Source organism: Aquarana catesbeiana, linkage group LG13 (assembly GCF_042186555.1).
Source record: "Aquarana catesbeiana isolate 2022-GZ linkage group LG13, ASM4218655v1, whole genome shotgun sequence".
Classification (NCBI taxonomy): domain Eukaryota; kingdom Metazoa; phylum Chordata; class Amphibia; order Anura; family Ranidae; genus Aquarana; species Aquarana catesbeiana.
The window spans coordinates 5,132,943-5,147,848 of record NC_133336.1 but is presented as its reverse complement, the minus strand read 5'-3'; the positions used below and the strand labels follow the sequence as shown (position 1 = coordinate 5,147,848).

The 14,906-nt window shown below is 43.4% G+C and overlaps 1 protein-coding gene across 3 annotated transcripts in view; it reads right to left on the bottom strand.

Annotated features, from left to right (window-relative positions):
- Positions 1-11,472: 11,472 nt before the first annotated feature.
- Positions 11,473-14,906, bottom strand: part of UNC79 (unc-79 homolog, NALCN channel complex subunit) — a 270,207-nt gene continuing 266,773 nt past the window's right edge. For all 3 annotated transcript variants that reach the window (XM_073609763.1, XM_073609762.1, XM_073609764.1), the window contains one exon: positions 11,473-14,448. In XM_073609763.1, coding sequence (XP_073465864.1) covers positions 14,248-14,448 — 201 coding nt within the window. In that variant the 3' untranslated portion in view covers positions 11,473-14,247. The remainder of the gene's footprint in view (positions 14,449-14,906) is intronic.

Below are 14,906 nucleotides of genomic sequence, written 5' to 3'. Positions count from 1 at the left end.
ACCACTATTGAACATGGAACGTCTTACCTGACCACTATGGTAAGGGACATCTCTTACCTGACCACTATTGTAAGGGATATACCACTTCATTGACTACTATTGTAAGGGATACCTCTCCAATGGCTACTATTGTAAGGGACACCTCTCCACTGGCCACTATTGTGAGGGACACCTCTCCACTGACCACTATTGTAAGGGACACCTCTCCGATGACCACCATTGTAAGGGACACCTTACCACTGGCCTCTTTACTGATCAATGTAAGGGGGCACCCCACCACTAAACACCAATATAAGAGGGCTCTTCGCTGACCTCTAATATAAGAGGGCATGACACTGACCACCAATGTAGGGTAACACTTATTCAATAGCCACCAATGCAGGGTAACACTTTTTTACTGAACACCAATGTAGGGTAACACTTATTCACTAGCCAAAAATGACAATTATTTAGCAGCACTGAGGGAGAAGCAGGTTTGGATGATACAGAAGAAGGGAAAACACATTTTTGTATAAACAATTTGTATTTATTTCATTTTTCATCACATAGATTATCAATCCGTTTCTTGTTACATGAAATGGAAGAAATAAATCATTTCATAAAAGCTACTGAATACAAGAGGTGCTGAGTTTGTATTTTTTGCTGGTAAATCGACATTTCTTACAGATTAAAGTTACTGACAGACAGAGATACAGGATCCCGATTCAGTGGGGCGTGTCCCCGGCGTGTATTCATCATCGGCGTCTATAGAGGTCTGTCTGTGCCCTCAACTTTATTCTTTCTTGTCTTATTATGGACTGGAAACACAACTATATATTCCGGCACCTTCTTCCCTGGAAACATAACCCTTCAGGGCCCATTCACACCTTTCCTGGGCAGGTTGTTGGCAGAACATTCAAATGGAAAGAGCTGACCCAACACAACACACATGAATGGGAATTGATTGCACTTATATTTCCTTAGTCTGAATGATTGGTGGGTAATGGAATGTGTATATGGAGCATTTCTATTGGCTGAACTCGATGGATTTGTGTCTTTTTCAATCTATGTAACTATGTTGCATTAGCACAACTCACCAGATTGGCAAAGTGTGAATGGGCCCCGAATATCGGGATAATAGACATATTCCTAAAAGAGCAGCTCCTAGCAGCCAATCACATTTCATGTTACATAGATCTACCTAGAGCAGTGCTTCTCAACCTTTTTTTTCAGTCAGGGCACCCCACTTTATGTCAGAGTCCCCCATCACTTCAGGGTCCCTCCATCACATCAGAGGCCCTCCCTATACATCAGAGGCCCTTCCTATGAAAGTACCCCATCACATCATAGACACTGCTATACATGAGTCCCCTCATTACATCAGAGACACTCCTATACATGAGTCCCCTCATCACATCAGAGACACGCCTATACATGAGTCCCCTCATCACATCAGAGACACTCCTATACATGAGTCCCCTCATCACATCAGAGACACTCCTACACATGAGTTCCCTCATCACATCAGAGACACTTCTATACATGAGTCCCCTCATCACATCAGAGACACTCCTATACATGAGTCCCCTCATCACATCAGGGTCCTCCTATCACCACAGAACCCCCTCCATCACATCAGAGTCACCCCTATACATAAGACCCCTCATCACATAAAAGTCACCCCATCACATCAGGGTCCTCCTATCACCACAGAACCCCCTCCATCACATCAGAGTCACCCCCCATACATAAGTCCCCTCATCACATCAGAGTCACCCCATCACATCAGAGTCCTCCTATCACCACAGGGTCATCCCTATAGGCAAGCCCCCTCATCACATCAGGGTCCTCCTATCACCACAGGGTCATCCCTATACACAAGTCCCTCCATCACATCAGGGTCCTCCTATCACCACAGGGTCATCCCTATACGCGAGTCCCCTCATCACATCATGAGAAAGAAATGTCACCAGCAAACCGGGATCTCCAAAATTTTAATCACATAGTATCAAAAAAATAAATAGAAGCGATGTTTTGGAGCCACACAGGACCCCTTCATCTGGTCACACGCCTGATGAAGGAGTCCTGCGTGGTTCCGAAACGTCGCTTCTATTTATTTTTTTGATACTATGTGATTAAAATTTTGGACCCAATTTTGGAGATCCTGGTGTGCTGGTGACACTTCCTTCTCATGATTGCAGTCGGTTCCAGCCGTTGGTCATTTCAGCACCCAATTTAAGATACAGCCGTTTGTGTAGGTACGTGTGCATTGGGAGTATTGCATTGGACCCTCATCACATCAGGGTCCTCCAATCACCACAGAAACCCCCTCCATCACATCAGAGTCACCCCTATACATAAGTTCCCTCATCACATCAGAGTCACCCCTATACATAAGTCCCCTCATCACATCAGAGTCACCCCTATACATAAGTCCCCTCTTCACATCTGGGTCCTCCTATCACCACAGAACCCCCCCCCCCCCCATCACATCAGAGTCCTACCATCACATCAGAGGACACCAGTGTTGGCCAATATATATATATATATATATATATATATATAGAGAGAGAGAGAGAGAGATAGAATGCCCTACATAAATTGGCCAACAATCAGGACATCAGAGTCCTCCTATCACCACAGGGTCACCACTATACATGAGTCCTCCCATCACATCAGAGACCTCCAAGTACATCAAAGTTTCAGAGTTGCCTCTATACATGAGTCGTCGTTCCCCCCTCCCCCCCCAATCACATCAGAGTCACCCTTATCACATCAGTGTCCCCCAATTACTACAGATCCCCACCAACACAGCCCCCCCCCAATCACACAGTCCCCTCTTCACATCAGAGCTCCATCTTTTGGCTCCAGCAGGTCTGGAGGAAACCGACTTTTGTCCTCTTCTGAATGCTGAGGGCACCCTTGCATGCTGCCCCTGGATCGGAGTCATGCATTGCCATGGTGCGGGCGTGCCGGATACCATCACCATAGCAACAAATGACGCCATGCACCCTGGCCCTAAAGCATCATTGGTTCTTATGGTGATGGTGATCGGCCAATCCGCACTATGCCAACTCATCACCAGGTGATCCGGGGATAACTGGGTCCTGCGGTGGGGGCACCCGGGGGGGGGACCCTGACTGCACCCGGGGGGGGGGGGGACCCTGACTGCACCCCGGTTGAGAAAGCCTGAACTAGAGTCATAACAAGCCATGGGCTGCTCCTTCCTCTGTAATAATTCTAATAATCTCTATATAAATCCAACATTCCGTTGTCTGTTACAATGTAACTCTTTCAATCTCTTTCCTGATACAATAGAAATCTTACAATCCGTTGTCTGTTACAATGTAATCCTATGACATAAACTCTTCATACAGAAAATATAGAAGGATATTCAGATACAATTCTTCTTATAATATTCATATTTCCATCTCTCTATAGAATTTCTGTCATAAAAATTGCAGCGATGATCACAAAGTAAAATCCTATCAGGAATACATCGGCATTCATCTCAGCCAGTCCAATGTAATTCCGGGAATTAAATAACGAGATCCCGGAATAGAAACATGGATATTAGCTAAAATGTCAGCGAGAAGATCCATCTAATCCCTGAAAATTGCGCTCTTTGTTAATATTGATACATGAAATTAAAGCCCAACAACAGCCAAGCAATTGTTTTTTCTATTGAGGAAGGGTTAGAAGCTCTCTCAGGTTTTTAATTTCTCCTCATTTTCTGTCCTGTTAGCAGCCTGTGTCACAGGGTGTCACTGAATCAGAAAACCAGGGCAAATCTTTCCAATGGGGACACAGTCCAACAATACAAACCTGGAATAGGGGATTGGGTGTACAAGAAACAAAGAGCCCAAAGCGGAACATATAAGGTCCAACTTTATTTAGACCATCATTATTATTATATTATATCATAAACATCCAACGCATTTCAAGGGTTCAAAGGACCTCCTACACCAGGGCTTGGGGCTGCTGAACAAGGTGTGTACTGGACTGATGAAAACTGGAGGGATCCTGGGGAGTTCAGATGATTACCCCAGATCTCCTCGAGCAAAGAGCTGACCCTCATCTACCGATCCTAAGAGAATCATTCCCTCTGCACTGCTTAAAGTGTTCCTAAACCCAGGAGCCTGCAGTCACTATATCTGATCTCCCCAGGAGCCTGCAGTCACTATATCTGATCTCCCCAGGAGCCTGCAGTCACTATATCTGGTCTCCCCAGAAGCCTGCAGTCACTATATCTGGTCTCCCCAGGAGCCTGCAGTCACTATATCTGATCTCCCCAGGACTCTGCAGTCACTATATCTGATCTCCCCAGGAGCCTGCAGTCACTATATCTGATCTCCCCAGGAGCCTGCAGTCACTATATCTGATCTCCCCAGGAGCCTGCAGTCACTATATCTGGTCTCCCCAGGAGCCTGCATTCACTATATCTGATCTCCCCAGGACTCTGCAGTCACTATATCTGGTCTCCTCTGGACTCTGCATTCACTATATCTGTTCTCTCCATGAGCCTGCATTCACTATATCTGTTCTCTCCAGGAGCCTGCATTCACTATATCTGGTCTACCCAGGAGCCTGCATTCACTATATCTGGTCTCCCCAGGAGCCTGCAGTCACTATATCTGGTCTCCCCAGGAGCCTGCAGTCACTATATCTGATATCCCCAGGAGCCTGCATTCATTATATCTGGTCTACCCAGGAGCCTGCAGTCACTATATCTGCTCTCCCCAGGAGCCTGCATTCACTATATCTGATCTCCCCAGGAGCCTACATTCACTATATCTGGTCTCCCCAGGAGCCTGCAGTCACTATATCTGGTCTCCCCAGGACTCTGCATTCACTATATCTGGTCTCCCCAGGACTCTGCATTCACTATATCTGGTCTCCCCAGGACCCTGCATTCACTATATCTGGTCTCCCTAGGACTCTGCATTCACTATATCTGGTCTCCCCAGGACTCTGCATTCACTATATCTGGTCTCCCCAGGACTCTGCATTCACTATATCTGGTCTCCCCAGGACCCTGCATTCACTATATCTGGTCTCCCTAGGACTCTGCATTCACTATATCTGGTCTCCCCAGGACTCTGCATTCACTATATCTGGTCTCCCCAGGACTCTGCACTCACTATATCTGATCTCCCCGGGACTCTGCATTCACTATATCTGATCTCCCCAGGACTCTGCATTCACTATATCTGGTCTCCCCAGGACTCTGCATTCACTATATCTGGTCTCCCCAGGACTCTGCATTCCATATATCTGGTCTCCCCAGGACTCTGCATTCACTATATCTGGTCTCCCCAGGACTCTGCATTCCATATATCTCTCTCTCTCCCACAGTACATGAAAATGCAATTACTTTAGTAAATATAAACTGATAAATGCCTTTTCTCAGTATATAGCAGTCGTGTGACTTCTATCAGTGTCTGGATAAAACTTGTAGGAGGAGTTTTCATTCTCCTCTGATTGTCCTATAAGGCTGCAGGACCCCTGACCCTCTATCTGGACAGTGCTGATTGGCCCTGTGCTGATCCACCCTCCCAAAGAAAAAAAAAACTCTCCAGCAATACACACCAAACTGAGCATGCGCAGAGTGACTCCAAGGCTCTGTACTATGAGCAGATGGATTTGGGACTATGGAAGAAGGGGAGGATCAGAGAAGACAGAATCAAACAGCCTTTTTACAGAATGCAGGGGATTAACCCCTTAGGTTCCACAGTGAGTATAACAAGCATGCTTTACTGCATATACAGACTTATAGGGCGTACACACGGTCGGACATTGATCGGACATTCCGACAACAAAATCCTAGGATTTTTTCCGACGGATGTTGGCTCAAACTTGTCTTGCATACACACGGTCACACAAAGTTGTCGGAAAATCCGATCATTCTGAACACGGTGACGTAAAACACGTACGTCGGGACTATAAACGGGGCAGTGGCCAATAGCTTTCATCTCTTTATTTATTCTGAGCATGCGTGGCACTTTGTCCGTCGGATTTGTGTACACACGATCGGAATTTCCGACAACGGATTTTGTTGTCGGAAAATTTTATATCCTGCTCTCCAACTTTGTGTGTCGGAAAATCCGATGGAAAATGTGTGATGGAGCCTACACACGGTCGGAATTTTCGACAACAAGGTCCTATCACACATTTTCCGTCAGAAAATCCGACCGTGTGTACGGGGCATTATTCTACTGTTGTGGGTTTAGTAACACTTTAACCCTTGCATGCGGGCACAGGGATGGTTTTTACGTTTCCAGGTGTCAGATTTAAAGACTGACTACTTCAAAGCGGAGCTCTGGCCAAAAGGGGAAGCCCTGCTTGTTTGCCTCCTCCCCCCTCCCTCTGCTGCCACATTTGGCACCTTTTGGGGGGAGCAGGAACCTGGTTTTGACAGGTACCCGCTCCCACTTTTGGCTCAGTTTGCCGCTGCCCCTCCTCATCCTTCCTTTTGCAGCTGGCCCATTCAAAAAGCGTGGCGTGATGCGCGCAGGCGCAGTAGGAAATCGCATGGCTTCACTGCCGGCTTCCCTTAGCCAAGATGGCTGTGCCAGCACCCGAGAGCCGACTCAAGAATCGGCTCAGGTGAGGACGCCCCCCCCAGAAATCACAACCTGCCAAGAGCTCTAACCACCCCCCAATTTATCCAAATATGAAAATAAAAATGGCTTTGGCTGGAGTTGGACTAAAATTCTTAAAAACTTAGACAGGAATTTTTTTTTTTTTTAAATAATCTTAGCGCCCCCTATGTGTCAAAGTGACTTTCCTTCGTACCTATAAGGGAGGAGACGAGGACGATCGGTATACAGTGCGATCAATGTATAGATGACTAATCTCTGATCAATAGATTACAATTGATGATCTGAAATCTACGGCTCTTCAGACATTCTGTACATATATATAGGTAAAAAAAATCTCTTCATATAGAAATACTGGATATATATAGAAATGCTCTATGTATACAGATATGTACAGATCTACGCTATCAACACCTAACTCCATATATATATATAGATACATACGTCTAAGACCCTGGCACCCCACCTGTGCCCCCCCCCCCGGCACGTATTGTGCGTCCCTCGGGGGCCCTGCAGGCAGCAGTCTGTTTTTCTTACTTATTCCTAGATTGGGTTCTAGTAGTGAAAAGGTTTTCTTTATTTCATACAATGTTTCTTTTTTTGTCTGTGCATCAGTTTTTTTCTTTTATGTTTATTTTTTCCTCCGACCTTTTATTATGGATCTCTGGCACAAGTCATTTTTAAGTGGGTTGTATGGAGTGCAAATGCATAATACACTATCTCTGTACTATGTCTGCAGTCTCTGATCATCTCCTGTACTATGTCTGCAGTCTCTGATCATCTCCTGTATTATGTCTGCAGTCTCTGATCGTCTCCTGTACTATGTCTGCAGTCTCTGATCATCTCCTGTATTATGTCTGCAGTCTCTGATCATCTCCTGTACTATGTCTGCAGTCTCTGATCATCTCCTGTACTATGTCTGCAGTCTCTGATCATCTCCTGTACTATGTCTGCAGTCTCTGATCGTCTCCTGTACTATGTCTGCAGTCTCTGATCGTCTCCTGTACTATGTCTACAGTCTCTGATCATCTCCTGTACTATGTCTACAGTCTCTGATCATCTCCTGTACTATGTCTGCAGTCTCTGATCATCTCCTGTACTATGTCTGCAGTCTCTGATCATCTCCTGTATTATGTCTGCAGTCTCTGATCATCTCCTGTATTATGTCTGCAGTCTCTGATCGTCTCCTGTACTATGTCTGCAGTCTCTGATCGTCTCCTGTACTATGTCTGCAGTCTCTGATCGTCTCCTGTACTATGTCTGCAGTCTCTGATCATCTCCTGTACTATGTCTGCAGTCTCTGATCATCTCCTGTACTATGTCTGCAGTCTCTGATCATCTCCTGTACTATGTCTGCAGTCTCTGATCATCTCCTGTACTATGTCTGCAGTCTCTGATCATCTCCTGTACTATGTCTGCAGTCTCTGATCATCTCCTGTACTATGTCTGCAGTCTCTGATCATCTCCTGTATTATGTCTGCAGTCTCTGATCATCTCCTGTACTATGTCTGCAGTCTCTGATCATCTCCTGTACTATGTCTGCAGTTTCTGATCATCTCCTGTACTATGTCTGCAGTCTCTGATCATCTCCTGTATTATGTCTGCAGTCTCTAACCTTCTCCTGTATCATGTCTGCAGTCTCTGACCATCTCCTGTACTATGTCTGCAGTCTCTGACCATCTCCTGTACTATGTCTGCAGTCTCTGATCATCTCCTGTATTATGTCTGCAGTCTCTGATCATCTCCTGTATTATGTCTGCAGTCTCTGATCATCTCCTGTATTATGTCTGCAGTCTCTGATCATCTCCTGTATTATGTCTGCAGTCTCTGATCATCTCCTGTACTATGTCTGCAGTCTCTGACCCTCTCCTGATGTATATCTACAATCTCTGCCATTTTTCTGCTGTATTATACTCTCAGAATATTATGTGGGGCCCTTTGGTGATGTCGGGGGGCTGCGACTGAGGCCCCCTACATAACACAAAAGTTAGATCATTTGTTTTCCATTTTGAAACCACAGTGATTATATTGCATAGGGGATCTTGTTTAACGAATGGACAGAGACACAGAAATATCTTTTCCTCCTCCTTCTCCCGGCAGGAAAATCTTTTCTACTATAATAAACGTTCGTCCTCTCCTCTCCTCTCCCATTCATTTGAACCCGCCGAGGTCTGATTAGCACTACAAAAGCGGAAGTCACCAGAAGCTTTGGGAAAAGAAGATTAAAATATCTGCCGCGGCTCGGTGTTGTGGAGTTCCTTTTGAGATGTCGTTCGGAAAGCACTTCACATGTTTTCAAATATCTCAGCGGCTCGCGTACGGCGCGGCGGCGGCGTTTTCCTGCCAATCAAAAAGCGGCGCAACCACTTTTATGTCTGGTGTGCAAGGTCAACGCGGCAATGGTGTCAACAAAAGGAAGAGACGCCGGCCTGCTGGCTGGGTACAAATTGATTAAATGACTTCTATCTAATATAAAATTCTAGTCTTTTTACATCTTACACTCTATAGGATAATAGTAGATTTATTATGAGGGAAGAGCGAGACGAGGAGTGTTCATTTATTTGAAATTGAGGGGGTGGGGTGTTGAAATTAAGTTTTTTTTTTTTTTTAATGGCTCCCTATAGGCCCTATTATTTTATTTTATTCAGAGAAAAAAAAAGGCAGCAAGAAAATCGTAAATTAAAAAATGTTGTGCAACAATACAAAAAAAAGAAATCAAATATATAAAAATAAAAAAATATAAAGAATACTAAACAGAATAAACTAAACTATCCTAAATAAATTCCCAGCCCCAAAAAATAAAAAAACACCCTCTAAATAGGAGTGTTGATTTCCAAATATGGAGGTTGACATATTAAGGGTTTGACGGGCTTTATAAGTTTCCTGACGGTTACAAAAGCTCCTTTAAACTACCCTGGACCTGTCATTGTGGCCATAAAATAGCTTCCCTTTGGCCTCATTGTTTTGTTTTTTATTTTTTGGAGTAAAAAAAAAAGACAGCAAAAGAAAAGAAAACGTAAAATAAAAAATGTTGGGTAACAGTACACTAAAAATAATCATATATATATATACCGTATATATATATATATATATATATATATATATATATATATATATATATATATATATATATATATATATATATATATAAAGAGGATACTAAAATAAACTATTCCAAATCCAGCCCCCAAAAGTAAATAAACACACCATCTAAATAGGAGTGTTGATTTCCCAGTGGGGAGGTCAACATTTTTTAAGGGTTTTATTGGACTTTATATGCCTCCTGAGGGTTACAGATGGTCCTCCAAACTATCTTTGACCTGTTATTGGGGCCATAAAATGGCCGCTCCCTGGCCTCATTGTTTAATCCAATTTCTTTTTTATTAAAGAGAAAAAAAAGCAGCAAAAAAGTAAAATAAATGGGGCAAAAACATTTAAAAATTATAAATACAAAGAACACTAGATAAAACTTAAATCCTCACCCTAAAAATAAACACACCCTTTAAATAGCAATGTTCATTTTCCCAAAGTTGAAATTGGTGGTTTTTAAGGGTTTGCTGGGATTTAAATGCCTCCTGAGGGTTACAGAAGTAAACTATCCTGGACCAGTCATTGTGGCCCAAAAAAAATGGCCCATCCTTGGCCACATCTATTTTTTTTTTTTTTTCAGAGAAAAACAGACAGCAAAAAAAAAAGTAAAATAGAAAAGGTTCAGCAAAAGTACACAAAAGACAACCAAGCTTACAAGTAAAAAGAATACAAAAAAAAAATACAAAGAACCTTAAGAATATAAACGAAACTACCCTAAATATCACCCCTCCCCCCCCAAAAAAATAATAAAAAAATGATAATTATTTTGTGGGGTTTTGACTCAAGAGAGAACTTGAATGTTTCAGATATGGAAAACAATTTGGCAACTGTGCAGTAAAATCAATTTTGCTGTTTAAATATATATATGTAGATAGATAGATAGCAAAATTGATATATATATATGGTGCACAAAGTAAATAAAAAAATAATGTAAATAAAAAAATAAAAATAAAGAATACAGTAAATAAAAAAAAAATGTAAAAGTTAATAATTTAATTTGTATTAAAAAATTAATTATTTCAGATAAATGTTACAATTATAACTCAAACTATGATAGCATCTTTAATGCAGCAGCAGATGAATTCCCTAAATATAACCACTATATATAAAATATTCTTTTTCTTTTTAATAGAACACCCATTTTTTTTTCCAGGACCAGACACTCTGGGAAAATTTGTTCCTGTACCCGTTTCAGTAAGTCAGGAATTGACACTAAATCATGGCGGTAGCTTTTTTATTTTTTCCCCGGTTTAATTAAACATGTTTAGTTGTGTTTTTTTTTTTTTTTTTTTAACCGGTAGCTTTATTTTTTTTCCCCTGGTTTAATTAAACATGTTTAGCTGTGTTTTTTTTTTTTTTTAATCGGTAGCTTTATTTTTTTTTTTAGGGTTCGAAACAGGAAAATCTGGAAGTCGCACACCGGATAAAGTTGAAAACATCTTCTTTATTGTAAAACTTGGATCATAAAAAACAGGACAATCAGGCGGGTGGTACAGACACAGCTGACGCGTTTCGCGCTCTAGTTCGAGCGCTTACTCATAGCTATGAGTAAGCGCTCGAACTAGAGCGCGAAACGTGTCAGCTGTGTCTGTACCACCCGCCTGATTGTCCTGTTTTCAACTTTATCCGGTGTGCGGCATCCAGATTTTCCTGTTTCAAACCCTGCTTCAATTTGCATTTAGCCAGCACCTGGGACTCCTCTCCTCTGAAGGATTCACTAACACACACCTGAAAGCAAGTTCTCCTGAGCGGTGATTCATTTTCTTTATTTTTTTCCCCTGGTTTAATTAAACATGTTTAGCTGTTTTTTTTTTTTTTTTTTTAATCGGTAGCTTTATTCTTTTCCCCCTGGTTTAATTAAACATGTTTAGCTGTGTTTTTTTTTTTTTTTTTAATCTACCAAATATGCCTAATATGAACCCCCATAATTGTTTTTCATTAATAGAGAAAAGGTTGGTTTCTGGTCATGTCTGTGGGGTTACGCCATGGGGTCGGTATGGGGGATAAAAGCACTGGGTGTCGTTCTTCTTTAAATAGAAAGAAAATATTTAAAATCTGTATTTTCTTAATATGTTTATATAATACAAAAATATGTTTAAATAAATAAATTCAATGTAAAAATTCTCTCTGAATATTTTCCAAGATGTTTTTTTTTTTTTTTGTCCATTACGCCTCACGCTGACAAGGCCCGCGGTTTTTTTCCGCCATTAATATTCAAAGCAGGTCTTACAGGGGTGAATTACAGCAGGAATAATATGTGGAGAATTCCATCTGTCATATCTTTCATGGTGGATGAACAGGCAGATGTTTTCACCGCAAGTTCCATCTCCTTTTCCCGGGACCTACCCACAATGCATCATTGGAGATGGAGCCGCGGCGAGGAATCTGCGGGTGTCAAAAGGCTGCTTGTAAGCAGAGCATAGTGGATTAGGAGATAATAAAAAAATTTGGTGGATTTAAAGAAAGCCTGTAGTGAAATTTTAAATAAATGTCTTGCTGGGATGGATGAGTAATGAAAGGGTTTAAAAATGTTGTAGCACCATTGCTGGTCACGTGACCAAAGAAAGCTTTGACCTTTGGTCACATGACCACGACCGAACTGGGCCATCAGACGGGTCCCTTCAATGTGGATCAGGTGACCTCATAACCTTGACTGAACTGGGCCATCAGACGGGTCCCTTCAACATGGATCAGGTGACCTCATGACCACATGATCTCAACTTTAACTGAGCCATCAGACGGTCCCTTCAACATGGTTCAGGTGACCTCATGACCTCGACTGAACTGGGCCATCAGACGGGTCCCTTCAACATGGATCAGGTGACCTCATGACCACATGATCTCAACTTTAACTGAGCCATCAGACGGTCCCTTCAACATGGTTCAGGTGACCTCATGACCTCGAATGAACTGGGCCATTTGATGGTCCCTTCAACATGGTTCAAGTGACCTCATGAACTCGACTGAACTGAGCCATCAGACGGGTACCTTCAACATGGATCAGGTGACCTCATGACCACATGACCTCGATAGAACTGGGCTATCAGACGGTCCCTTCAACATGGTTCAGGTGACCTCATGACCACATGACCTCGACTGAACTGTGTCATCAGACGGGTCCCTTCAACGTGGATCAGGTGACCTCATGACCTCGACTTAACTGGGCCATCAGACGGGTCCCTTCAACATGGATCAGGTGACCTCATGACCACATGACCTCGACTGAACTGGGCCATCAGACGGGTCCCTTCAACGTGGATCAGGTGACCTCATGACCTCGACTTAACTGGGCCATCAGACGGGTCCATTCAACATAGATCAGGTGACCTCATGACCACATGACCTCGACTGAACTGGGCCATCAGACAGGTCCCTTCAACGTGGATCAGGTGACCTCATGACCTTGACTGAACTGAGCCATCAGATGGTCCCTTCAACATGAATCAGGTGACCTCATGACTTCGACTGAACTGGGCCATCAGACGGTCCCTTCAACATGGATCAGGTGACCTTCATGACGACCACAGCCTTGGGTCCACCATCTATGTGTGCGCGGCTAGGACAGCCCATTCATTACGATGGGCTGCCACACACACAAAAAAATTCGCAGATCCTCCTGCGAAATCACGCTGTACCGAACTAATAACACCCCCGCACGTCTGCCAAAGGGCAGCACGTTTCTACGTGCATTGGAAAACTGTGCACACAAATTTTTTGCATGCGTTTTGCAACACGCATAGATGTGAACCAAGTCTGGTGCAAAACTCTCATCGTAAAGCAGCGACTATTTTCACCGGAAATTTAGATTCAAGAAAAATCGCACTTCTTTGGGATTTTATAGGGCTCACATAGAGTTGCATCCTTTTCCTGCATCCGATGTTCATTTGTAGCGTAGATCAAGCGCCGGTCAGCAGATTTGCCGCCTTCAACGTTGCAGTGTGGACGACCATTCTGACCTCTTTGCGTCACACGTCTCTGTGCGCAGTGAGGCCCTATCGAGATGCGTCAGCAAAATGGTCCGACACAGCATTTTGCATGTATGCGCCCAACAGCGAACGTCCAATTAACCCCTTTCTAAGCAAACCCTCAGTAGACTAAAATAAAAAAATACATTGTTTTAGGTCTCTTTCTATGCCACATACTCGCAACACTCTTGCTGCTCCCAATGCCTTATGGGACGTGTAGTTCCTCACTTGTGTGGGGATGTTCTTCCCTGCCCATTGCTAGGTAATATAAAGGGGAAGAAGGCTTGGAGCAGTCAGCTGACTGCGACTTTTTAATATATTTTACAGCATTTATATAAAGTTACTGTTTAGAAGGGGGGGGGGGGGGGACATTGGAGTAGTAAGTATTGGGCTCACTGGAGTTTCCCTTTAACAAATCAGGGTTCTAGCAACCCTCAACTTCCACTCCAAACTAAACTGATAGCTTTGGATGAGGAAACCTTTTGAAAGCACCAAAATAGGTGTTTTTTTTAGGGGTTATCTTCCTTAATAAACCTCTAATCCCCATCAGGCCACCAGCCAGCGACGTTTATGCACGTATATTATACTTTGGTTCCCACAATGACCATCAAACGTTACAGAGGATAAAATTGGGAGGCCGCCTCCGAAGACTGGATCTCCACCTGAGCCATCTTGAACTGAGTGCATTGCAGCCACTTCCGCAGGACGGCCGAGTTGTGAGCGAACTGCGCCGAGCCTTGCAGCATCCGCAGGTTCTGCTGGTTGGCGTTGTTCTGGATCGCGTGGAGGCGGAGCTGTAGCCCTGCTGATAAATGCTGCAAAAAAATAAATAAAATTATTGCTAGTTGGCTTTAAATAATATTTATTTTAACCAATTAAAGATTTTTTTTGAGGCTCTTATGCTATAACAGTGGGCTCTCAGGGCTGGTTCACACGGGGATTGCATGGGAACCCATGCATTCCTGTGCGGTTATCAGGACCTGGGTCTGAAACTGCGATGTCTGCTACATGTGGCAGTGTCCCTTCTTGGCAAGCCACCTGAGAAACTGGACAGCTCCCTGGACGGTTCCTTGAAGGCTCTTGCCTTGAACCTTGTTTCTCTTGAATCTTGAACCCTTTGCTCCTCCCATCAACTTTCTATTTAAGCCATGCCTTTGTACGTTTCTATTTGCCAGATTATTGTGCTCTCTCCAGCCAATATCTTACTCCTTTCACTCCTGCTGCCACTTGTATCTTTACTACCACTCGTTACCGACATTTGGCTTGTTCCGTG